General features: G+C 40.5%; 2 protein-coding genes across 4 annotated transcripts in view; one reads left to right on the top strand and one right to left on the bottom strand.

The window, feature by feature from the left end:
- Window positions 1–6,836, bottom strand: part of SMYD4 (SET and MYND domain containing 4) — a 47,020-nt gene extending 40,184 nt beyond the window's left edge. For both annotated transcript variants that reach the window (XM_007076118.3, XM_042967089.1), the window contains exons 1-2: window positions 6,657–6,836; window positions 5,394–5,539 (exon numbers count right to left, since the gene is read on the bottom strand). In XM_007076118.3, the coding sequence (XP_007076180.1) occupies window positions 5,394–5,527 (134 nt within the window). In that variant the 5' untranslated portion in view covers window positions 5,528–5,539; window positions 6,657–6,836. The remainder of the gene's footprint in view (window positions 1–5,393; window positions 5,540–6,656) is intronic.
- Window positions 6,837–7,055: 219 nt separating this feature from the next.
- RPA1 (replication protein A1) overlaps window positions 7,056–26,843 on the top strand; it is a 74,158-nt gene continuing 54,370 nt past the window's right edge. The window contains exons 1-4 of one of the 2 annotated variants that reach the window (XM_007076121.3): window positions 7,056–7,194; window positions 23,577–23,627; window positions 25,138–25,216; window positions 25,878–25,986. In XM_007076121.3, coding sequence (XP_007076183.1) covers window positions 7,162–7,194; window positions 23,577–23,627; window positions 25,138–25,216; window positions 25,878–25,986 — 272 coding nt within the window. In that variant the 5' untranslated portion in view covers window positions 7,056–7,161. Of the gene's footprint in view, window positions 7,195–17,626; window positions 17,650–23,576; window positions 23,628–25,137; window positions 25,217–25,877; window positions 25,987–26,843 lie in introns of those variants that run through there. The other variant, XM_042966392.1, reaches the window with a different exon arrangement.

Raw genomic sequence — 26,843 nt, 5'->3', positions numbered from 1 at the left:
CTCCATTTGCCCATCTTTCCATTTGTACTACTATCATGTGATCATGAGTTCTTATTTTATATTTAATTTAATTATTTTTTAAAACCTTATTTATTATTATTTTTTAGTAATCTCTACACCCAATGTAGGTCTTGAATTCACAACCCTGGGATCAAGAGTTGCATGCTCTACTGACTGAGCCAGCAAGACACCCCTCATGAGCTATTTTTTTGTTTGTTTTTTTTAAGATTTTGTTTTTATTTATGTATTTATTTTTTTAAAGATTTTATTTTTAAGTAAATCTACATCCAACATGGGGCTCAAACTTACAACCCCAAGATCAAGAGTCACATGTTCTACCAGCTGAGCCAGCCAGGAGCCCTGTGAGTTGTATTTATCTATTTAAAAAAACAATTTTTTAAAGTTTTTATTTTTTTATTAAAAAAAATTTTTTTAAACGTTTATTTATTTTTGAGACAGAGAGAGACAGAGCATGAACAGGGGAGGGGCAGAGAGAGAGGGAGACACAGAATCGGAAGCAGGCTCCAGGCTCTGAGCCATCAGCCCAGAGCCCGAGGCGGGGCTCGAACTCACGGACCGCGAGATCATGACCTGAGCTGAAGTCAGACGCTTAACCGACTGAGCCACCCAGGCGCCCCCATAAAGTTTTTATTTTTAATTAATCACTATACCCAACACGGGGCTCAAACTCACAACCCCGAGATTAAGATTTGCAGGTTGCACCAACTGAACCAGCCAGATGCCCCTCCCTGCCATGAGTTATTTTTAAATATAGAATGGTTCATAGGTTCTTAGCTCTAAGAACTGAAATAAGGTAGTGCAATTCACTAAGATAGGGACCACTGGAAGGGACTGTGAGTTTGATTTTGAATATGTTGAATTTTTTTTTTCAGCGAGAGAGAGAAAAAGAGTCGGGGGGGGGGGCGGGGAGAGAAAGGCAGAGAGAGAATCCCAAGCAGGCTCCATGCTTAGTGTGGAGACCCACATGGGGCTTGAACTCACAAACCCATGAGATTATGACCTGAGCCAAAATCAAGAGTCAACCAACTGAGCCACCCAGGTGCCCCTGGATATGTTCAATTTTAAGTATCTTTAGGACTTTTAAGTAGTCAGCTGGATTTAGAGATTTGAGTCTCAGAAGGGAGGTGAGGGCTGGACATAAAATTTTAAGGATAATCAACATACAGAGGAGGTAACTGATGTCATGGGTGTACATGAGACTGTATCAGTTGAGGATACAGAGTGGAAAGGAAAAAGAGCCTAGGTTGGAGTCTTGAGGAACTCCAATAGTAAATGACCAAGCAAACCCTCTTCATTTATATTCCTTTCCATGCACCAAAACTTCAAATGATTCTTGTGGATTAGGACATCTTGGTGTTAGTAAGCCATATCCAACTACCTTGGGATAACTCTGCTACCATTACTATTCTCATCAATAGTTGTCTATCATTTTTAGAAATTCTGTAAAAGGAATCCACAGATCCCATAGAGATTTAGACAGTATTTTTCAAACTGTAGGTCATGACTCAGTGGGTCATGAAATCAGTTTAGTGGGTCTTGATAGTATTTTTTAAATGAGATAAATAGAAAGGAAAATATCAAGGTACATCATACGCAGTAAGCATTTATACTCTCTACCATGGTGAACTTACCCAGTCTGCAGCTCAAAATACCATGTATGACTCCCATATTTCTATCTCCAGCCCAGCGCTTTCTCCTAAATGTCGTGCTGACTTAGACACCTCCACCTGGATGTCTACTAGACATCTCAAACTGAACTAGGAACCCCTGATCTTCTTTTCCAAAACTGTTCCAAAGCAGTCTTTCCAGGTGATGGTAATTTCATCTTTCTTAGGCCTAAATCCCTAGAGTCACTTTTTACTTCTCTCATCCTCTAATATATCACATTCCATCTTTCAAGGAATGCTATGAAGTCTACTTTCAGAATCCAACCATTTCTCGTCAACCCCACCACCACCACCCTGGTCCAAATTATCGTCACCTCATTTTTCACCTGGATTAATGCGACAGCCTCCCAACAGGTTTCTCTAATTCCACCCTTGCTTGTCCTATAGTCTATCCTCAACACTGTGGTCAGAGTAATCCCTTGAAACAGGAGTTAGCAAACTTTGTGGAGAGTCTGAGAGTAAATATTTAGGTTTTGTGGGCCAAGAGGTAAAATTGAGGCTCTTACAGAGGTAGTTCTATAAGAAAAGAGAAAACAAATTTCTATAAAATTTTTATTGATACAACTTAAAAAATAATTGAGTATAATGTCTTGTAATACCAGTCTACTTTTTTTTTAAGTTGGTTCCCCCCCATCCTCTGGTTGCCCTTCCCAACATCAAGAGTCACAAGTTCTTCTGACTGAGCAGGCCAGGCACCCTGCGTAATATAGGTCTACTAATGAGAATGGATTTTTTTTTTAATGAATTTTACTTAATTGGGATTCAAAGCCAGTGTTCCCAAATCATCAAATCAACTGTAAATGCTTATCTGTAAAAACCATTCTTAGTTGATTGTCATATAAAAACAGGCAGCAGGACGGATTTACCCTGCAGGCTGTAGTTTGCTGACCCCTGCTTTAAAATACAATCAAATCATATCGTTCTCTCAAAACCCTGGGAATTAGTTTTCTACTGTTGGGTAACAAATTACCACAACTCAGCAGCTTAGAACACCCGTTTATTATCCTCACAGTCTGTTGATCAGAAGTGCAGGTGAGTCTGGCTGAGTTCTCTGAATAGGGTTTCACAAGGCTGAAATCAAGCCAGTTCTTTCCAGTTGTAAGTCTGAGGTCCTCACTTCCTTGCTGGCTATCAGCCAGGAACTACTCTTAGCTTGAAGAGGCTGCCTGCATTCCTTGTCATGTGGTCCCCCTCCATCTTTAAAGTCATTAAAAGCACATGCGTATCTCATGGTTTGAATCTTTTTGATGTTCCTTTATGCTACCAGCTGGGAAAAACGCTCTGCTTTTAGAGGGGTCACCTGATTAGGTCAGACCCACTCAGATTAATTGTGTATCAAGGTCAACTGACTTGGGAGTGTTGGGGAGGGGGCATCATCTTTAGAAGTCTGCCTACCACGCCTTGCAATAATTTCCTACTCAGAATAAAAAGAGAAAAGGCACATAGGAGGGCCAACATGACTTGTACCACTTGCTGTCCCCCAACCCCCATGCATGTCTCATGCATATTATTTCCTGCTCCTCCCCCTCTGGTTTACTCTGTTCATGCACACTAGTCTTCTTGCTGTTGCTTAAACATGCCAGACACATCCCACCTTGGGATCTCTGTCTGGAGTACTCTTCTCTCAAATATCTAATTTGTTAACTCCTGTATCTCCAAGACTTTGCTCAACTTCCACTTTTTCAATGAGACCATATCTGATCACACTATTCAGAGGTGTTTTTTTTTTTTAAGTTTATTCATTTATTTTTGAAAGAGAGAAAGAGTGAGCACAAATGGGGGAGGGTCAGAGAGAGACAGGATCCCAAGCAGGTTCCGCACTGTCAGCACAGAGCCTGATGAGAGGCTCGAACTCATAAACAGTGAGATCATGACCTGAGCCAAAGTCGGACACTTAACTGACTTAGTCACCCAGGTGCCCCTGATCACACTGTTTATTTATTTATTTATTTATTTATTTATTTTTTAAAATCTTTTTCAACGTTTTTTATTTATTTTTGGGACAGAGAGAGACAGAGCATGAACGGGGGAGGGGCAGAGAGAGAGGGAGACACAGAATCGGAAACAGGCTCCAGGCTCCGAGCCATCAGCCCAGAGCCTGACGCGGGGCTCGAACTCACGGACCGCGAGATCGTGACCTGGCTGAAGTCGGACGCTTAACCGACTGCGCCACCCAGGCGCCCCTGATCACACTGTTTAATACCACAACCTGCACTCTCACTCCTGGCACTGCCTATTTCCCTTATCTTGTTCTATTTTTGTTTTTTTTTTCTACTATACTTAGCACCTTTAACATACTATATCCTTATATGTGCTTATTTATGTTTATTGTCTGTCTCTCCTTGCCACAATTATGCTCCTCAAGGGTAAGACTCTGTGTCTATTTTGGATTCACTAATGTATTTTTCTTTCTTTCTTTTTAAGTGGTAAGGTTCTTTTCTTTTTTTTCTTTATTTATTTATTTTGAGAGAGAGTGAGCATGTGCACGTGGTGGGGGGGCAGAGAGGGAGAGAGAATTCCAAGCAGCCTCTGCACAATCAAGAGTCTGTTGCCTACCTGACTGAGCCACCCAGGCACCCCCCTTTTTAAATTTTATTTATTTAGGGGCGCCTGGGTGGCACCTCAGTCAGTTAAGCATCCTACTTCAGCTCAAGTCATGATCTCGCGCTCTGGGAGTTCGAGCCCCGCATCGGGCTCTGTGCTGACAGCTCAGAGCCTGGAGCCTGTTTCAGATTCTGTGTCTCCCTCTTTCTCTCTCCTCCCCTGCTCATGCTCTGTCTCTCTCTTCTCAAAGATAAATAACCATTAAAAATTATTTTTAAATAAATAAAATTTATTAAAAAAATTTTTTTTAACGGTTATTTATTTTTGAGAGAGAGAGAGAGAGAGAGAGAGATAGAACATAAACAGGGGAGGGGCAGAGAGAGAGGGAGACACAGAGTCCAAAGCAGGCTCCAGGCTCTGAGCTGTCAGCACAGAGCCCAGTGCAGGGCTTGAACTCACAAACGGTGAGATCATGACCTGAGCTGAAGTCGGATGCTCAACCGACTGAGCCACCCAGGCCCGCACACCACCCCCCCTCCTCCTTTTTTAAAGTAAGCTCTACTGCCCAATGTGGAGCTTGAATGACCTTGAGATTAAGAGTCACATGCTCTACTGACTGAGCCAGCCAGGCACCCCTCATTGATGTATTTTTTGTTCACTAAGCATATAGCAGTGTCTGACACAAAACAGGTGATCAATAAAAATTCACTGAATGAAGTTTTGGGAAACTCTTGTTGTAATTTTCTGTATACGTATGTATGTACTAGGTTATGATATAAAATAGAATTTCTTATTGAGGATGGTAGTCAAGAGAGTTTGAATATATGACTCCTAAAGTCCTTTCTAAATGTGAGCGCTTATAAATTTCTATATGCAGCTAGTAAATCTCCACTATATCTTTTGGGAGATGGCAAAGTTCACAGCCTACTTTCCACAGCACGGCATTGCTTACTGAAACCAAAACACCAAAAAAGCTATCTTGTCTGTTCTATAACAGTAGGTGAGGGAAAACTGGAAATAGCAAGAACTGCTGAATGCTCCAAAATGTAAAAAATCTGAACTTAATCCTTCCATGAAAAAGAGACAGAAATTGAGAGAAAATGGCAAAAGAGAACATTTTCGAGGCCAACATTTCCCTGGTTAAAGCTTTCATTCACTTACTGAAGAAGCAAAGAGGAGTGAAGAAAGATATCGCTCAAAGTCTCTGCGGTAGAGATTGTGACCTGAATGGACTTCGGGAGCAAAGACCACTTCTGAAATACATATGATTTCCACTCATCCACAGGCAGATCCATCCTACTTTAGGTCTATAAAATGAATAAGAAAATAAAGAATTCAGATTTCTACAAATGCACAATCCTAGAAAAATCAAGATTTCACTCAAGCAAATGGGAAACAACCAAATCAATTCTTGTGGTCTTTTTCTGTACTTTACATGCTGAGGATCTATATTCTCTCACACTGAACATCCTTTTATTCAGAAATATTTATTGAAGGCCTACTTTGTTCCACAAAGGACGCTTGCCTCTTAGACCTCCATCTCCTAAGATGCTCAAGTCAGAAACTGAGACATCCCAGGTTTTTCTCTCTCCTCAGCAACTATTAAATTAACAAATGTTTCTATGTATAGTTCAGTTTTTTTCTTTCAATCCCCAGGTCATTCCTTTAGTTCAAGTCCTCACCATCTCTTGTCTGGCGTAACTAGTTTCCATGCCCTCAGTCCCCTACCCGGCTTTCTAAATTCAATTCATCCTTCATATTGAGACAGATGTCCATCCTCTGCCTTAAATTAATCAATGCTCCTCCAAGCATTTAGGGAAGCCCAGTACAAATCCTTCACTATTTGACCTGGGGCTTGTTTTCTTCCTTTTTTTCAAAATTTATTTATTTTGAAAGAGCGAGGAGGCGAGGGGCAGAGACTCCCAAGCAGGTTCAATACTGTCAGCGAGGCGCTTGACAAACGGCTTGAACTCACCAACTGTGAGATAGATAGATCATGACCTGGGCCAAAATCAAGAGTCAGATGCTTAACTGACTGAGCCACCCAGGCACCCCTACCCCTGGCTCATTTTCTAATGCCTAAGTCATCTTCCTCTGTAACCCACTATCCTGAGCTACTTAAAGCTATCCCCAGCTTGCCAGGCTATTCACCTCTCTAGTTTGTGCATAGGCTTCGCATTCATCCAGGCGCATCCTTATCCTCACTTACAGTCCACCTGACAAACCTGCACACACCCTTCAGGGCTCAGTTTGAATGGCACCTCCTTTGGGAAGCCTTCCCTGATTTTCCATCTGTGATCGCAGCACACTTTGTGTCTCTCCTGAGGCCCATATCATGTCTACTTGGAGTGAGGACCCCTCACTGTGGTAACTCCCTGGACAGACCATACTCTCCTCTGAGGGCAGGGACTGGATTCTATTTACCTTCAGAGATCCCCACTGTGCCAAGCTCAAGGTCTAGCACCGGCGGGAGCTCCGCCCTGGGTTGAGAAAGTAGTCAAGTTACTGCTTGACTATGGCCAGCAGCAGGGTTATCAGGGAACAGCTCTCTCTTCCAGTCGGCCCGCCAAAGGCCGAGCCAGGCTTTCCACCGAGAAGCCTCTCGGCAAGCTTCCGGAACTGCACCTCGCGCCCTTGGTTAGCGCTCGCGTCATCCTCCGCGCGCCCCGCGGCCCAGGCCCCGCCCCTAGGCCGCTTGGGAGACTAGGTCCTGAACCAGTGCTCAGGCGTGTCACGTGGGCTGCTCGCAGCTCCTCGGCCAACGCGGTGGCTGCTCCGCCCTTAAGCCCGCCTCCGTGCCCTGCGCATGTCGGAAAGCGGGGGTGGTGCCTGTAGCTCCTTGGCCCAATAGCTTTGGAGCGCGCGGGGCCCCGGGAGTGAAACAGGGGCTGCGGAGGATCCGGAGCGCGGGAGTTGGTGCGGCGGAGGCATGGTGGGCCACCTGAGCGAGGGGGCCATTGCGGTGAGGAGACGCCTGCGTGCCAGCGGGCCCCGGGGTAGCTGTGGGCCCTGGCCGTGTCGGGGTGGAGAAGGCGAGAGAGGCTGGAGGCTATGGGGAGAGAACGCGGGAGAAGATAACGGGGGTGGGACAGGAAACCGTCGGGTGACTCCCTAAAATCATCACTTTCTCCTCGAAGGAGTTTTCCTGTCCTCTTTTAAATATGCCCGTGTTTTTTGTACTTAAGAAAACGAAGCAAAATGAACTTGTTTGTCCCCCATCTCCCTCCTTTGGCTAGTCTCTGTCTCCTTCCCTCCCCTTGTCCACAGCAAACTTCTCGAGAGTTGTCGTTTCAGCACACCTCGGGTTAACCCATTAACAGACTCCAATCCATCGTTCCCTTCGATCGCTATAGAAAGAACGCTGGCTGAAGTTAACAGTGCCTCCTAGTCGTTAAATTTAACAGCCACTTTTCAGTTTTCAACTTAACCAACAGAGTTCTCAGCAGCGTTTGAGTGTGTTGAGCATTACTTCTTAACTTAATGTTTTGGCATTTTTGGCTTGGCTTGCCCGATCTTTCCTCGTCTTGTTTGCAGGTCCCTCATTGTAGGTTGTTTACTCAAGGTTATGTTCTAGGCCCTCTTCTACCAAGACATACCATTACCATCTATATGTCAGTTGCACACAAGTGTCTTTGTCCGGAACCACCTTTTAAAACTTTTTGTTTATTTATTTTTGAGAGACAGAACGCTAGCGGGAGAGGGGCAGAGAGGGAGAGAGACAGAGAATCCCAAGTAGGCTCTGGGCTGTCAGCACAGAGCCCGAGGCAGGGCTCATGCGGGGCCTGGACTCACAAGTTGTGAGTTGTGACTTAACGAAGAGTAAGTTGCCTAACAGAGCCACCCAGGCACCTCTGGAGCCACCTTTATCTGAAAGACAAACCTCTATTTTTTGTCTGCCCACCCGATACCTCAAAGAGATTTTAAATTCAACATATCCCAAAGTAGATCCATTATTTTAGTAAGTTGGGGCCTCTTGGTGTTCCCTAAAGGGATGAATGGCACCATTATCCACTAAGGTATGCTAGCCCGAAATTGTGGAATCATTCTTCTTGCAGACTCCCATCACTTTAGATGTCCAGTCCATCACCGAATTTGGTTTTACCTCCACACATTTCTCTTAAATACATCTACTTCTCTTTCATCCACCCTGGCATCATCATTTCTTGCCTGGACTACTCACTTCTACCCAGTGTACCCCCCCCCCCTCCATTCCCATCATTGCATATTCCCTCTTGTTCTTGCTTCCTTTCCAGCTTTTAAAAAGTTTTTTTTTTTATTTTAATTCTAGTGTAGTGAACATACTTCTATTAGTTTTAGGTGTACAATATAGTGATTCAACAATTCTATACATTACTCAGTGCTCATCATGATAAGTGCACTCTTAATCCCCATCACCTATTTCCCCCATCCCCCCCACCTCCTCTCTGGTAACTGTCAGTTCTCTATAATTAAGAGCCTGTTTCTTGGTTTGTCTGTCTCTCTCTCTCTCTCTGTCTCTCTCTCTCTCTTTCTCTTTCTCTTTGTTTCATTTGCTCATTTGTTTTGTTTCTTAAGTTCTACATGAGTGAAATCGTATGGTATTTGTCTTTCTCTGACTGACTTATTTCGCCTAGCATTATACCGTCTAGCTCCATCCATGTTGTTGCAGATGGCAAGATTTCATTCTTTTTTTATGGCTGAATAATATTCCATCATATATATACGTACCGTATCTTCTTTATCCATTCATTTACCAATGGACACTTGGGCTGTTTCCATAATTTGACCATTGTAAATAATGCTGCAGTAAACATGGGGTTCATATATCCTTTTGAATTAGTGTTTTCATATTTTTTGGGTAACTACCCAGTAGTGCCATTACTGGATCCTAAGGTAGTTCTATTTTAACTTTCATACTGTTTTCCATAGTGGCTGCAGCAGTTTGCATTCCCACCAACAGTGCATGAGGATTCCTTTCTCACCTTATCCTCATCCAGGTGTGAGGTGCTATCTCATTGTGGTTTTAATTTGCATTAACCTGATGATGAGTAATACTAAGCATTTTTGCACGTTGGCCATCTGTATGTCTTCCTTGGAGAAACGTCTGTCCATATCTTCTGCCCATTTTTTAATTGGATTATTTGGGTTTTGGTGTTGAGTTGTATCAGTTTTTTATATACTTTGGATACTAAGCCTTTGTTGGATGTCATTTGCAAATATCTTCTCCAATTCAGTAGGTTGCCTTTTAGTTTTGTTGTTTCCTTAGCTGGGCAGGAACTTTTTGTTTTGATGTAGTCCCAATAGTTTATTTTTGCTTTTCTTTCTCTTGCCTCATGAGACATAGCCAGCAAGATGTTGCTATGGCCTATGTCAGAGAAAATATTATTATTTTAAAGTACCTGTGGGTTTTTTTAAAGTTTATTTTGAGAGAGATAGGGAGAACGAGCGGGGGAGGGGAAGAGAGAGAGAGGGGGACAGAGGATATGAAGTCTCTGAGCTGACAGCAGAGAGCCCAACGTGGGGCTTGAACTCATAGACCAGGAGATCATGACCTGAGCCGAAGTTGGACCCTTGACCGACTGAGGCACCCAGGTGCCCCTATTTATTTACTTTTGAGAGGGAGGGAGGGAGATAGATAGAACCAGTGGGGGCGGGGGAGATGGGGCAGGGGACACAGAAGATCTGAAGTGGGCTCTATGCCGACAGCAGAGAGCCTGATGCAGGGCTCAAACTCACAGACCATGAGATCATGACCTGAGCTGAAGTCAGATGCTTAACCAACTGAGCCACCCAGATGCCCCAAGAAGAAAAATTTTTTTATTTCAGTTTCTTAACTTACTTGTTTATTTATTTAGAGAGAGTGTGCACTTATGTATGAACTGGAGAGGGGCAGAGAGATCGGGAGAGAGAATACCAAGCAGGCTCCCTGCTATCAGTGCAGAGCCTGATGTAGGACTTGAACTCACAAACTGAGATCATGACCTAAGCTGAAATCAAGAGTCAGACGCTTAACTGACTGAGCCACCCAGGTAACCCGACAAAATTTTTGTGTTTGTGGTGACTGAGTGTGGAGCACCTTTGCCAACTCTGATTATCAGCTAAAGCAAGTAGTATCATTTTAGTTCAAAAGACACCGGCCCAAAGGGTATGCAACTGACACATAAATAGGAGAGACATTTGGGGCAAGAGCTAACATCATAAAAGAAGAGATTATGCATGTAACTACTGTGGTAAACAGGATAAATAGCGTTTGTATTTTAAGTTACTGGGTAATATAAGGAAAGGAGAAGGGAACTAATATTTTTGCCATTTCCATTGTGCCAGATACTTTATGTATAATACTCAGTACTTACAGTAACCCCATAAGGTAGATTTTTATAATTACCTGCATCTGCACTGAAATTAAAGTGCAGAGAGGTTAAATAATTTGTCAGTGGGGTGAAGATTTGGATGGATGTGCCCTTGACTACTACATTCTGTTGCTTTGTATTTTTTAAAATTTATGTACAATTGACACACAGTATTCTATTAGTTTTAGGTGTTCATCATAGTGATTTGGTATTTTTATAGGTTAGGAAATGATCCCTATGATAAATCTGGTTACTGTCTGTCACCATACAAAGTTATTACATTGTTACTAAATTCCCTGTGTTGTATATTACATCCCCATGACCCTTTTTTCTTTTTTTAAATCTGGAAGCCTGAACCTCTTAATCCTCTTCACAAATTTCACCCACAGCCCCAATCATTCCTCACTCTTGTAATCAGTAGTTTGTTCCCTGTATCTGTCTGTTTCTATTTTGTATTTTATAGATTCAGCATGTAAGTGACATCATGTTATTTGTCTTCTCTGTCAGGCTTATTTCATTTAGCATAATACTGTCTAGGTCTATCCATGTTGTCACAATGGCAAAATTTCTTTTTTATGGTTGAGTAATATTCCTCTGTGTGTGTGTGTGTGTGTGTGTGTGTGTGTGTGTGTGTGTGTCTATGTTTATGTCTGTGTCTTTGTTCATCTGTTTATGGACATGTGGTTTCCTTATCTTTGCTATTGTAAATAATGCTTTTTGAACATAATGGTGCATATGTCTTTTTGAATTGGTATTTTTATTTTCTTCAGGTACCTACCCAGAAGTGGAATTGCTGGGTCATATGGTAGTTTGATTTTTATTTTTTTGATGGGCCTCCACACTGTTTTCTGTTGTGACTGCACCAATTTACATTCCCCACCAACAGTGTACCAGAGTTCCCTTTAGTCCACATCTTTGCCAACACTTCATATTTTTTGTCTTTTTGATAGTAGCCAATCTGTGATTTTGATTTGCATTCCCATGATGATTAGTGATGTTGAGGATCCTATGTATCTGTTGGCCATCTCTACGTCTTTGGGAAAATGTCTATTCTAAAGTCTTTTGCCCATTTTTTAATTGGGTTGTTGCTTTGTATTTTTTTAAATATTTTAAAAATTTATTTTGAGAGACACAGACACACAGACACACACAGCAGGAGGGTGGGGGGTTGGGTGGAGAGAGAATCCCAAGCAAGCTCCAACCCAGCATGGAGCCCAGTGTGAGGTTGGATCCTACAAACCTCGAGATCATGACCTGAGCCAGAATCAAAGAGTTGGATGCTCAACATACTGAGCCAAGGTGTCCCGAGGCAATTTTATTTTAAATGTACATATCATGTTATATGTCCCAGAAGATTTAATCTTATATGCACTATTTATGATGACACAAACAGTAATAAGTTAATATATGCATGTGGTTTTTATTATTTTTTAAAATTTACACCCAAGTTAGCATATAGTGCAATCATGATTTCAGGAGTAGATTACAGGGATTCATCCCCTATGTATAACACCCAGTGCTCATCTCAACAAGTGTCTTCCTTAATGCCCCTTGCCCATTTAGCCCATCCCCCAACCCCTCCAGCAACCTTTAGTTTGTTCATTGTATTTAAGAGTCTCTTATGTTTTGTCCCCCTTCTTGTTTTTATATTATTTTTGCTTCCCTTCCCTTATGTTCATCTGTTGTTTTTTTTTTTAATGTTTATTTATATTCAAGAGAGAGACAGAGTGAGAGTGGGGGAGGGATGGAGAGAGAGGGAGACACAGAATCCAAAGCAGGCTCCAGGCTCCAAGCTCCAAGCTCCAAGCTCCAAGCTCCAAGCTCCAAGCTGTCAGCACAGGGCCTGATGCAGCGCTCGAACTCACAAACTGTGAGATCATGACCTGAGCTGAAGTTGGACGCTTAACCGACCGAGCCACCCGGGTGCCCCTCATCTGTTTTGTATCTTAAATTCCATATGAATGAAGTCATGATATTTGTCTTTTTCTGACTAATTTTGCTTAGCACAATACCCTCTCGTTCCATCCACATAGTTGCAAATGGCAAGATTTTGTTCTTTTTGATTGCTGAGTAATACTCCATTGTATATATATATCACATCATCTTTATCAAAATTCTTCTGTCGATGGACATTGGGCTCTTTCCATACTTTGTTGTCAATTGCACTACTATAAACATTGGGGTGCATGTGCCCCTTCAAAACAGCATACCTGTATCCCTGGGATAAATACCTAGTAGTGCAATTGCTGGGTCGTGGGGTAATTCTATTTTTAAATTTTTGAGGCACCTCCATACTGTTTTCCAGAGTGACTGCACCAGTTTGCATTCCCACCAGCAGTGGAAAAGAGATCCTCTTTCTCTGCATCCTTGCCAACATCTGTTGTTGCCTGAGTTGTTAATGTGAACCATTCTGACAGGTGTGAGGTGGTATCTTATTGCGGTTTTAATTTGTATTTCCCTCATAATGAGTGATATTGAGCCTTTTTTCATGTGTTAGGCATCTGGATGTCTTCTTTGGAGAAGTGTCTATTCATGTCTTTTGCCCATATCTTCACTGGATTATATGTGTTTTGGGTGTTGAGTTTGATAAGTTCTTTATAGGTTCTGGATACTAACCCTTTATCTGATATGTCGTTTGCAAATATCTTCTCCTATTCTGTTGGTTGCCTTTTAGTTTTGCTGATTGTTTCCTTCGCTGTGCAGAAGCTTTTTATTTTGATGAGGTCCCAGTAGTTCATTTTTGCTTTTGTTTCCCTCGCCTCTGGAGACGTGTTGAGTAAGAAGTTGCTGTGGCCAAGATCAAAGAGGTTTTTGCCTGCTTTTTCCTCGAGGATTTTGATGGCTTCCTGTCTTACATTTGTCTTTCATCTATTTTGAGTTTATTTTTGTGTATGGTTTAAGAAAGTGGTCCAGGTTCATTTTTCTGCATGTTGCTGTCCAGTTTTCCCAGCACCATTTGCTGAAGAGACTGTATTCCATTGTATATTCTTCCCTGTTTTGTCAAAGATCAGTTAGCCATACATTTGTGGGTCCATTTCTGGGTTCTGTATTCTGTTCTATTGATCTGAGTGTCTGTTTTTGTGCCAGTTCCATACTGTCTTGATGATTACAGCTTTGTAATACATCTTGAAGTCTGGGATTATGATGCCTCCAGCTTTGGTTTTCTTTTTCAGGATTGATTTGGCTATTTGGGGTCTTTTTCGGTTCTGTACAAATTTTAGGATTGTTTGTTCTAGCTCTGTGAAGAATGCTGGTGTTATTTTGATAGCGATTGCATTGAATATGTACATTGCTTTGGGCAGTATCGACATTTTAACAATATTTTTTCTTCCAATCAGTGAGCATGAAATATTTTCCATTTTTTGTATCTTCAATTTCTTTCATAAGCTTTCTATAGTTTTCAGTGTATAGATTTTTCTCCTCTTTGGTTAGGTTTACTCCTAGGTATTTTTGTGGTTTTTGGTGTAATTGTACATGGGATCAATTCCTTGATTTCTCTTTCTGCTGCTTCATTATTAGTGTATAGAAATGCAACCGATTTCTCTGCATTGATTTTATATCCTGCAACTTTGCTGAATTCATGGATCAGTTCTGGCAATTTTTTGGTGGAATCTTTGGGTTTTCCACATAGGGTATCATGTGTTCTGTGAAGGTGAAAGTTTGACTTCCTCCTGGCCGATTTGGATGCCTTTTATTTCTTTGTGTTGTCTGACTCCTGAGGCCAGGACTTCGAATACTGTGTTGAATAACAGTGGCAAGAGTGGACATCCCTGTCATGTTCCTGACCTTAGGGGGAAAGCTCTCAGTTTTTCCCTATGGAGGATAATATTAGCGGTGGGTCTTTTGTATATGGCTTTTATGATCTTGAGGTATGAATCTTCTATCCCTACTTTCTTACGGGTTTTTATTAAGAAAGGATGCTGTATTTTGTCAAATGCTTTCTCTTTATCTACTGAGAGGATCATGTGGTTCCTGTCCTTTCTTTTATTAATGTGATGTATCACATTGATTGATTTGCAGATACTGAACCAGCCCTGCGTCCCAGGTATAAATCCCACTTGATCGTGGTGAATAATTCTTTTAATGTGTTGTTGGATCCGGTTGGCTAGTACCTTGTTGAGGATTTTTGCATCCCTGTTCATCAGGGAAATTTATCTGTAGTTCTCCTTTTTAGTGGGGTCTTTGTCTGGTTTTGGAATCAGGTAATGCTGGCCTCATGGAATGAGTTTGGAAGTTTTCCTTCCATTTCTATTTTTTGGAGCAGCTTCAAAAGAATAGGTCTTACCTTTCTTTACATGGTTGATGGAATTCCCCTGGAAAGCTATCTGGCCCTGGACTCTTGTTTATTTGGGAGATTTTTGATTACTAATTCAGTTTCTTTACCGGCTATGGGTCTGTTCAGATTTGCGATTTCTTCCTGTTTCAGTTTTGGTAGTTTATATGTTTCTAGGAATTTGTCCATTTCTTCCAGATTGCTCAATTTATTGGCATATAATTGCTTATAATATTCTCATATTATTGTCTTTCTGCCATGTTGTGATCTCTCCTCTTTAATTCTTTATTTTATTTATTTGGGTCCTTTCCTTTTTCTTTTTGATCAAACTGGCTAGGGTTTATCAATTTTGTTAATTCTTTCAAAGAACCAGCTCCTGGTTTCATTGATCTATTCTATATTTTTGGTTTTGATATCATTGATTTCTGCTCTAATCTTTACTATTTCCTGTCTTCTGCTGGCTTTGGGTTTTATTTGCTGTTCTTTTTCCAGCTCTTTAAGATGTAAAAGTAGGTTGTATACCTGAGACCTTTATTCTTTTTTAGGAAGGCCTGGATTGCTGTATACCTCCCTCTTATGACTGCCTTTGCTGCATCCCAGAGGTTTTGGGCTGCGGTGTTACCATTTTCATTGTCTTCCATGTACTTCTTAATTTCCTCTTTAACTTCTTGGCTAACCCATTCATTATTTAGTAGGATGTTCTTTAATCTCCAAGTATTTGTTGTCTTTCCGAATTTTTTATTGTGGTTGATTTTGAGTTTCATAGCATTGTGGTCTGAAAATATGCATGGTATGATCTCAATCTTTTTGTACTTGTTAAGGGCTGATTTGTGTCCCAGTATGTGATCTGTTCTGGAGAATATTCCGTGTGCACTCAAGAAAAATGAGTATTCTACTGCTTTAGGATGAAATGTTCTGAATATATCTGTTAAGTCCATCTGGTCCGGTGTGTCATTCAGAGCCATTGTTTCCTTGTTGATTTTCTGCTTATATGATCTGTCCATTGCTATAAGTGGGGTGTTGAAGTCCGCTATTATTATGGTATTATTGTCAATGAGTTTCTTTATGTTTCTGATTCATTGATTTATATATTTGGGAGTTCCATGTTGGGGGCATAAATGTTTGTAGTTGTTAGATCTTCTTGGTGGATGGACTCCTTAATTATAATGTAATGCCCTTCTTCATCTCTTGTTACAGTCTTTATTTTAAAATCTAGATTGTCTGATACAAGTATGGCTATTTGGCTTTCTTTTGGTGACCATTAGTATGATAGATGGTTCTCCATCTGAAGATACTTTCTTTTTTTTTTTTTTCTTTTTTTCTTTTAATTTTATTTTTTATTTTTTTAAAATTTACATCCAAATTCGTTAGCATGTAGTGCAACAGTGATTTCAAGAGTAGATTCCTTAGTGCCCCTTTGAAGATACTTTCAATCTGGAGGTGTCTTTAGGTCTAAAATGGGTTTCTTGTAAACAATATAGAGATGGATCTTGTTTTCTTATCCATTCTGTTACTTTTGATTGGAGCATTTAGTGCATTGGCATTTACAGTGAGTACTGGAAGATATGAATTTGCTGCCATTGTGTTGCCTGTGGAGTTGGGAGTTTCTGGTGGTGTTCTCTGGTCCTTTCTAGTCTTTGTTGCTTTTGGTCCTTTTTGTTTTGTTTCATCTTTTCTCCCCTCAGAGAGTCCCCCTGGAAATTTCTTGCAGAGCTGGTTTAGTGATCACAAACTCCTTTAGTGTTTGTTTGTCTGGGAAACTCTTTATCTCTCCTATTTTGAATGACAGCCTTGCTGGATAGAGAATTCTTGGCTGCATATTTTTCCAATTCAGCACGTTGAATATATCCTGCCACTCCTTTCTGGCCTGCCAACTTTCTGTGGATAGGTCTGCTGCGAACCTGATCTGTCTTCCCTTATAGGTTAAGGACTTTTTTTCCCTTGCCACTTTCGTAATTCTTTCCTTGCCTGTGTGTTTTGTGAATTTGACTATGATATGCCTTGTTGATGGTTGGTTTTGTTGAATCTAAATGATAGTTCTCTGTATCTCCTGGATTTTGATGTCTGTGTCTTTCCCCAGGTTGGGAAAGTTTTCTGCTATGATTTCATGCATGTGGTTTTTAAATGAAATAGAACAGGAAGGTGTTTGATGAAATTATTGATGTTTGGCCACACCCTGCCCCAGTTCCGTTCCCTAGAAACTTTTAAAAATTCATACTGTATTGAAATTCAGTGTGATTTACACACCATAAAACTGTGATATGTATAATAAATATATATAACAAAGCTCAAGATGTGTGCAGTTTGACAAGCTTTGGCAAATTCCCCATCCCGTAATGCCAACCTAGACAAACCAGTTTTAACTTCTGTTTTTTATCTTTATAGGTTAGTTTTAACTATCCTAAAAAAATTTTTTTTAGTGTTTGTTTTTGAGAGAGAGAGACAGAGTGTGAGCAGGGGAGGGGCAGAGAGAGAGGGAGTCACAGAATCCAAAGCAGGCTGCAGGCTCTGAACTGTCAGCACAGAGCCTGATGCAGGGCTCAAACTCGTGAGCTGTGAGATCATGACCTGAGCTGAAGTCGGACGCTTAACCAACTGAGCCACCCAGGCACCCCTAGTTTTAACTGTTCTATTTTTTTTTAAAGTTTATTCATTTTTGAGAGAGACAGAGCAAGCAGGGAAGGGGCAGAGAGAGAGAATCTCAAGCAGGCTCTGCACTGTCAGCACAGAGCCCAATGCGGGGATCAAACCCATGAAACGCAAGACCATGACCTGACCCAAAACCAAGAGTCGGACGCCTAACTGAGCCACCCAGGTGCCCCTTGACTATTCTAAAATTTCATATAAACTTGTGTCTGGCTTCTTTGTCTAGCAAAATGTTTTTTGAGATTTATCCATGTTGTTTCAGTAGTTTGAGCCTTTTTTTGCCTTTTATTGTGAATAATCAATTTGTTTAATTTACCTATTGTTAAACATTTGGGTTATTTTCATTTTTTGGCCATTACAAACGAAGATGCTGTGAACATTCACATACAAATCTTTTTGTAGAAATATATTTTTATTTCTCTGGGATAAATACTTAGGAATGTAATTGCTGAGTTACATGTTCAGTGAATGTTCATAAGAAATTGCTAGACTGTTTTCTAAATCGATTGTGAGAATTCTAGTTGCTTCATATCTTTGCCAACACTTAATTTTGTCAGTCTTTTTAAGTTTAACCATCCTAGTGAATGTGTAGTTTTATTTTGTAGTGGAATATAGATCTGTGTTTTTTCTCTTAGAACGACTTTGTTTTTTTCTGTCTGGTAAAACTAATGACATCATAAAATGAGTTCAAAAGTGTTCTCTTCTATTTCTTGACAGTTTATGCAAGATTAGTATTTTTTTTCTTTATTAAAAAAATATATTTATTTATTTTGAGAGAGAGAGAGCACACGAGCAGGGGAGGGGCAGAGAGAGAGAGAGAGAGAGAGAGAGAGAGAATCCCAAGCAGGTTCTGCGCTGTCAGCCCAGAGTCTGATGTGGGGCTCGATCTCATGAACCATGAGATCATGACCTGAGCCAAAATCAAGAGCTTGGTGCTTAACTGACTGAGCCACCCAGGAAACCTCCCCCCACTTTTTTTTTAGTAGGCTCTATGCCAAACATGGGGTTTCAGCTCATGACCCTGAGATCAAGACCAGAGCTGAGATCAAATTGGATGCTTAACCCACTGAACTACCCATACGCCCCCTCTGTTGGAATATTTTAAATTATAAAATCAGGTGTTTTTGTTTGTTTGTTTGTTTGTTTGTTTGTTTGTTTTCCAACGTTTTTTATTTATTTTTGGGACAGAGAGAGACAGAGCATGAACAGGGGAGGGGCAGAGAGAGAGGGAGACACAGAATTGGAAACAGGCTCCAGGCTCCGAGCCATCAGCCCAGAGCCTGACGCGGGGCTCGAACTCACGGACCGCAAGATCGTGACCTGGCTGAAGTCGGACGCTTAACCGACTGCGCCACCCAGGCGCCCCTAAAATCAGGTTTTTTTAATGGATATGGTACTGTCTAGATTCTCTGCATTTTGTATGTCAGTTTTGATAATTTGTGTTTTTCAAGGGACTTAGCCATTTTATCTTTTTCATAAAGTTGTTCCTAATATTCCATTATCTCTTGTATATATAATCTAACGTATATGATATATAGTGATGCATTTTTCATTTCTGATATTGAGAATATTTGTTTCTTTTTCTTGGCCAGACTAGCTAGAGTTTTATCAATTTTATTGATATTTTCAAAGAACCAGCTTTTAGTTCAATTGTTTTTTCCTGTTGTTTATCCATTTTCTATTTTGTTGATTTTTTGCTCTTTTATTATTTCCTTCCTTCTGTATGCTTGAGTTTAGCTTATTCTTTTCTGGCTTCTTCTGGTAGAAGGTTATATAATTGATTTTGGATTTTTTTCTTCTCTAAGGATTAAAGCTGTATTTTTCCCTTGAAGCATTGCTCTAGCAAATCCTATAAGTTTAGATAGATTGTATTTTCATTTTCATTCTGTTAATAATACTTTCTAATTTCTCTTGTGATTTCTTTCTCAATAGATGGGTTATTAAAGAAGTTTACTGTTCACGGGGCACCTGGCTGGCTCAGTAGGTAGAGCATGTGACTCTTGATCTTGGGGTTGTGAGTTTGAGCCCCATGTTGGGTTTAAAAAAAATAGAAGTTTACTGCTTAGTTCCCAAGTATTTGGAAATTTTGTAGATATCCTATTGTTAGGATTTTTAGTTTCATTCCAGTGTGGTCAGATAACGTGCTCTCTGAATTCAGTCTTTTAACATTCATTGAGACTTGTTATATTGCCCAACTTATGGAACCTTGATGAAAATGTTCCAGGGGCACTTAAAAGAATGTTTATTCTGCAATTGTTAGATGATCTAATTAGGTCAAGTTGGTTAATAGTTAAATCTTTTATGTTCTTCTACATATTTTTTTTTTTATCTCTGCTTTTTCCATCCTGAGGGAAGGAAGTTGAGACCACCAATTATGATGATGGACTTGTCTATTTCTCTTAACTCTGTAGAGTTTTGCTTCATGTCTTTTGAAACTTTGTTATTAGGTGTATATATTTATCATTGTTGTGCCTTCTTCAGGAATCAACCCCATTATTAGGAAATGTCCTTTTTTATCCCTGGTATTATTCTTTGTCCTGAAGCCTTCTTTGCCTGCCAGTAATGATGCAGCTTTTTCCAGTGTTTAATTTTTAACCTTTGTCTTTGTATTTGAAGTGCAGTTCTTGTAGACAGCAGATAGTTGGATCTTATTCATTTTGACAATTTTTGCCTTTTACTTGGAGTACTTGAACCGTTTGTACTTAGTATAGTTACATGTTTGGGTGCAAGTTTTTTGTTTTGTTACTTGTTTTCTCTTTGTCCCATCTGTTGGTTGTTGTTGTTTTGTGGTTTAGCTTTTCCTGACTTGTGGATTATTTGAGTATTTTTTATGATTTGAATTGATTTCCACTATTGATTTATGAGCTATACTTTTTTTTAAGGAGTGCTTTAGAGCAGTTCATCTTAGTTTGGACAACCATTACAAAACACTTTTTTTTTTCTTCAAGTTTTGTTGTTCTAAGTATTTGCCTCACCAAATGTGGGGCTTGAACTCACAACACCCCTATCAAGAGTCACATGCTCTTCCAACTGAGTCAGTCAGGTGCCCCTATTACAAAATACTTTAGACTGGATGGTGTAGAGAACAGATTGATTTCTCACAACTCCAGAAGTTGGGAAACCCAAGATTGAGGTGTCAGCAGATTCATTTCTGGGTGAGGGCTGTGTTTCTGGCTTGTAGCTACCATTATCTCACCATGTGCCCACATGACTTCTTCTTTGTATATGGGAAGAGAGAGCTCTGGTGTCTCTCTCCTTTTTTTTTTTTTTTTAATGTCTGTTTATTTTGAGAGAGAGAGAGAGAACATGTGTGTGCATGCAAGCTGGGGAGAGGCAGAGAGAGAGGGAGAGAAACCCAAGCAGGCTCTATGCTGACACCCCTGCTGCCATGCCCAAATGACTGAGCCACCCAGGTGCCCCAAGGTGTCTCTTCTTCTAAGGGCATGAATTCCAATGTGGGGGCTCCACCTTCATGACCTTATTAAAACAAATTACCTCCAAAGGCCCCACCTTCTAATGTCATCACATTGGGGGTTTGGGCTTCAACATATGAATTTGGGGAGGTGGGACACAAATAGTCTAAAACATGGTGGTTCTCTTCTTGTTTTTTTATAATTTATTTTTTATTTTTTCATTTTATTTATTTTGAGAAACAGAGACAGAGCACAAGTAGGGGAGGGGCAGAGAGAGGGAGAGAATCCCAAGCGGGCTCTGCAGTATCATCACAGAGCCCTATGAGGGATTCGATCCCACAAACGTTGAGATCGTGACCTCAGCCAAAATCGAGAGTCAGATGCTTAACTGACTGAGCCACCCAGGAGCCCCTCTCTCTCTTTTTTAATTGAAGTATGGTTGATACACAATGTTACATTAATGTTTTAGGTGTACAGCACAGCAATTGGACAAGTCTACATGTTATGCTGTACTCACCATTGAATGTTTTGATCTTAGAATACTTGTCTTTGATATTTTAATGTTTAGCGTGCACAAGCACGACGGGAGGGTGGGGGGCAGAGAGAGGAGGGGACGGAGGATCTGAAGTGGGCTCCTGCAGGGCTCTAACTCAGTGAACTGCGAGATCATGACCTGAGCAGAAGTCAGATGCATAACTGACTGAGCCACCTAAGTGCCCGTCACTTTATTTTTTGAGAAAAGATTTACTCAGTTCCAAAGTTTGAATAACCAGTTTGTCATTTGGCCTTTCAAGTAAAAATGATGTTCCGTGAAAAAAGTGGCTAGTTCAACTCACAGCTCAAACAGTTGCACAAGTGGTGACAGCCAGTACTCCAGTATGTGGCAGAAGTACTTTTTGCCTACTTCCCATGTTGTTCCACAGAATATTTAAATTTTTCTATAAAGAATATGGAGTTGTTTTGGCAAATTGTTGATTCATTGACTTACAAATCAGCTGATCCCTTGGAGATTGGAATGGGTCCAGAATAGCTTTTACTTTGGGTCTAGTTTAGTCCTGTTTCTGAAGCATGACCTTTCTGGGGTTTCTACTGAAAGCAGCAGGTGTTTATTGAGTTTTCTGCACTCAGGCTGGTGAGAGCTCAGCTGTGTTCTAGCCTGTGTGAGCTCCACTCATTTTTCAGTTTATAGCTAATAATCTTTGGCCGTGTGGAGTCTCATTTTGTGTATCCACAACTTAGAAGTCAGCCAGAGACTCCTGGGAACCCCTGTGTGGGTTATTGAGGCTCTAACTCTGTGTAGCTTGTCATCTCTGGTATTCTGCATCCACGAAATCCAACTAAGTTGCCTCCCTGAACTCTGTGCTCAGTAGGACTGCCACGTTCTTCTTGGGTTCCCTCTCCACGCTGTGATCCAAGAGTGCCTCTGTGCAGAAAGCCAGGAGGATTGTAGTGTTCCCCTCATTCGTTTCTCTTTTTTCAGGGACCACAGTCTTGCTCTGCCTGTTGTCCAGTATTTGAAAAGTTTATGTATTTTTGTCCAGTTTTTTCGTTGGTGGTGCTGTTTATTTCAGCATGGGCAAGAGCAGAGGTCAGAGAACCAGTATTCACTGCTGTTGTTTTTTTTCTGATGATTACCTTTATTTATTTTTTTAAATTTCTTAAACGGATTTTTTACTTTTTTATTTATAAGTAGGCTCCAGGGCCAATGTGGGGCTCAAACTCACGACCCTGAGATCAAGAGTTGCATGTTCCACCGACTGAGCCAGCCAGGGACCCCTCTGATGGTTACCTTTAAATGGTGGCTTTTTAAAAACAAACTAAAAACCTGATTGGTGGTCTGTTTTTTGTAGATACTATTTTCATAATTGCTAATAGAGACATGAGATTTAAAATCCAAACGGTTTTGGGTGCTTAGGTGGCTCAGTCAGTTGAGCGTCCGACTCTTGATCTTAGCTTAGGTCTTGATCTCAGGATTGTGAATTCAAGTCCCCCATTGGGCTCTGTGCTGGGCGTGAAGCTTACTTTAAAAAAAAAAAATGCAAAAGATATAAAAATTGGATTCAGTGTGAGGTCTCCCTCCCACCTACAGCCCTACTCGCCAGTTCTCTCAAAAGAGGCAACCAATGTTACATACACATCTCTTTAAGGCTGCATAATATTATTTTAAAGATTTCCCATACTTACCTAATTATTTTTTTTTTATTTTTACATTTATTTATTTATTTTTGAGAGACAGAGAGGGAAGTGGGGGATGGGCAAAGAGAGAAGGAGACACAGAATCCGAAGCAGGCTCCAGGCTATCAGCACAGAGCCCGACACAGGGCTCGAACTCACAAACCGCGAGATCACGACCTGAGCTGAAGTCAGATGTGCACTCAGGTGCCCCTCTAATTGTCTGTTAATGGGCCCTATAGGCAAATTAATGTGCTGTTCTGAATAATGAGCACACATGTGATGCCTGTATTTTGGATGCAGTAATTGTATTCTTGTTAAGCCAAGTATTGCACTTTTATGCTTTTATGATTTTATCCAAGTGATAAAACTTTACTAGATTTTCAGATGACATGCTCCGAAAAGTCTCTTTAATAATGTTATCTGTGGTTTATTACAAATACCAAACTGTAAAAATATGTCAGATTTGGTCATAATTTGAATGTAGATCTCATTCTGTGTTTACTTTCAGGCCATAATGCAACAGGGAGACACTTCCATAAAACCTGTCCTCCAGGTCATTGTGAGTACCTGTGTATGTTTTATGTCAAGCATTTTAAAAACTTCTATGTAATTATACATTACATTTGATGAAGCACATGTCGATTTCATGTCCATTTTGGGAAATTCTCTCCCTCATCACAAAAAATAGGCCTGTCCTGTTGTAACTGCAGGAGAGGAGCTAGGGCTGGGTTTTTTTCTTCTTCAATATAAGTTAGCCAGAGTTAGACTTGGGGATTTAGATTTGAGCCTTCGCCTTTCTATTCTTGCCACAATTGATGGAGGCTGTAGTGCTGCACATCATTAGTATTGCCTCCTTACTTTTTTCTTCCTGCCCTGAGGTTTGTCTTTCTTAAATCTGCCTTATATGGGCCTACAATGAATGTGTCTGCTTAAAATTCTTCATTAACCCTATCATTCATTTAAAATTAAAAAAAAACTTTTTTTAATGTTTGTTTATTTTTGAAAGAGAGAGACAGAGTGTGAGTGGTGGGGGAGGGGCAGAGAGAGAGGGAGACAGAATCTGAAGCAGGCTCCAGGCTCTGAGCTGTCAGCACAGAGCCCGATGCGGAGCTCAGCCATGAGATCGATCATGACCTGAGCCAAAGTCGGACACTCAACCGACTGAGCCACCCAGGCGCTCCCATTTAAGGGTTTTCCAAAAATTTTTTTTAAGTTTATTTATTTATTTTTGAGAGAGGGAGACAGAATGAGCAGGGGAGGGGCAGAGAGAGAGGGAGAGAATCCCAAGCAGGCTGCGCACTCTCAGCATGGAGCCCGATGCAGGGCTTGAACCCACAAACTGTGAGATCATGACCTGAGCCAAAGCCAAGAGTTGGATGCTTGACCGACTGAGCCACCCAAGTACTCCAAAGGTGTTTCAAATTTTAGTGGGAATTTAAAAAATGAATAGAAGCAGGATCCTGGATCATTCTGTGGATTCTGAGTCAGTAGGCCTGGTGATCTCCTTGTGACTCCCAGACTCGCTGCTGGTCATCATAAGGCCCCGTTTCTGTATTTCACTTCCTGTGGAGAGCAGCTTCTGATTTCCTGTAAGTTGTGATAAATGCCTTGGCTGTGCCCCCATGTCATGTGCACACATCTCTTATATCTCTTTGCCTCTGTCTCCACCACACTTGTAAGCCCCATCAGGGCAAGGATTTTTTGTTTTTTTTGTTTTGTATTTTTAACATGTTTTCTACACAGCACCTTGCATTGTTAGGTACCTTATCATTCTTTTTTTTTTTTTTTTTTAATTGATTTTCAATTAAATTTGAGCTGGGGAGAGAGAACACGAGTATTGGCAACTCATTTTATTCTCATCTATGTTGTGCTTAATAATGTTAGAGAGAAGCTGGTGGGAAAATCATCATATCCAAGTTTCTTTTGCTTGGACGTAGGTGTCAGGAGAATGGGCAAGCAGTTCATTGTTTGCTGAAATAATGACAGACCCACTCTCCTGCCACTTACATGTAATTATCTCTGGGGACTGGGGAGACAGTCTGTCTAATGAATCATGTTTTCTATCTTAGAACATCCGTCCCATCACTACAGGGAATAGTCCACCCCGTTATCGACTGCTTATGAGTGATGGATTGAACACTCTATCCTGTGAGTATGATGTATAAATCCAGGAATTTGTATTTAAATAATAAAATCACATCCAGCACTTTGATTGCAATAATTTGGGGCATTTCAGAAGTGTACATTTGCCTGACCGTGCACTTCATTCAGACAGAATTGCAGCTGGCAGAGAGCATTCTAACAATAGACTGGATCTAGTGGAAAGCTGCCACTTGGCTTAATTAATTTTCTCTAACTGGTGCTCTGTTTTCTTTGATTAATTTCCCTCAGGATGATATTGACATTTAGTGAATATAATGGGTTAGCTGTCCTATACTTGCCTTTTTAGGCTTTTATTTCAGTGTTGGAAACTTCACAAGCAAGAAAGACAGTTTTCAGAATATGTGCTTGCTGTCTCTAGTCACAAGGTGAAGAACGTAGAAAAGATTTTTTTAGTCTTCATCATGAAACCTGAATGATGGAAAAAATGATTCTGGGCAATTTAAGAAATACTTACATTTCAGAGTAGCAGCAGATGTTTAATGCATAGTAAATCATACTGTTTTTCACTGTGCAGAATCTGAATAGTTTTAGTTTCAGAAACATTCAAGGCATTGTTTTTCTTTGCTAGTCCACGTGTGATCAGTGCTAGTTCAGATTGTTATGACTGAAATGTTGTGGGAACTAAAGACATCTTTGTGCTTTTCAGCTTTCATGTTGGCAACACAGTTGAACCATCTCGTTGAGGGAGAACAATTGTCTAGCAACTGTATTTGCCAGATTAACCGATTTATTGTTAACACTCTGAAAGATGGAAGGTATGTGGTGGGTTATTTTTGCTTTTTAGAATTTTCTTTGGTTTTATTGTGTTTTGGAATGGGGACTAATTTTTGAACAGAGAAGTCCTTTGGATACCAAAATTCACTTAGGAATTTCAAAAACAATGATGAGCTTCCAGCTAAGAGTTTACAGCTATTGAGATTTGAACTCGGATGACTAAAACATGGCACCAAAGGGAGAGAAATATGGAAACAAATTGGAAATTTCAAAGCAGGAGATTAAAGCCAAACACAGAACTCTTATTTCTAATCTCTTCAAAAGCACTGTTTTTAGCATTCTCTTTTAAAGCATCTTTTAATGAAAAGGGGTCACTTATAAAGAGCAAAAGAGGTGTATTTAATTATGTAACACTGCTCCTTTTCTACAACCTTGAATCTTTCATCGTAAATTATTCAGCCAATACAGAGCATGGTGAGGGCTTACAGATGCTACACGCTAGAGGTGCAGCGGTGAGCACACTGTTAACCGTTGCTAAAATAGGACCTTTTTGTTGGGGAGAGGCTTTTAAGGTCTTTATTTTCAGTCACAGAACACATGAGAAACAAATATGGCAAGCATTCCCATCTTAAGGGTATGTCAGTGTATGTTACAGTAGTATTAACTGTACATTTCCAAGTAACTTTTGCTTTATATTTGTTTGCTATATCATTGTCCTTCTTTTAACTTTCAACTTCTGTTCTTTTTTTTTTTTCTCATATATGAAATTTATTGTCAAATTGGTTTCCATACAACACCCAGTGCTCATCCCAAAAGGTGCCCTCCTCAATACCCATCACCCACCCTCCCCTCCCTCCCACCCCCCATCAGCCCTCAGTTTGTTCTCAGTTTTTAACAG

Source organism: Panthera tigris, chromosome E1, assembly GCF_018350195.1.
Source record: "Panthera tigris isolate Pti1 chromosome E1, P.tigris_Pti1_mat1.1, whole genome shotgun sequence".
Taxonomy (NCBI): domain Eukaryota; kingdom Metazoa; phylum Chordata; class Mammalia; order Carnivora; family Felidae; genus Panthera; species Panthera tigris.
The sequence above is the reverse complement of the archived record's forward strand: the minus strand, read 5'-3'. Positions and strand labels throughout refer to the sequence as shown.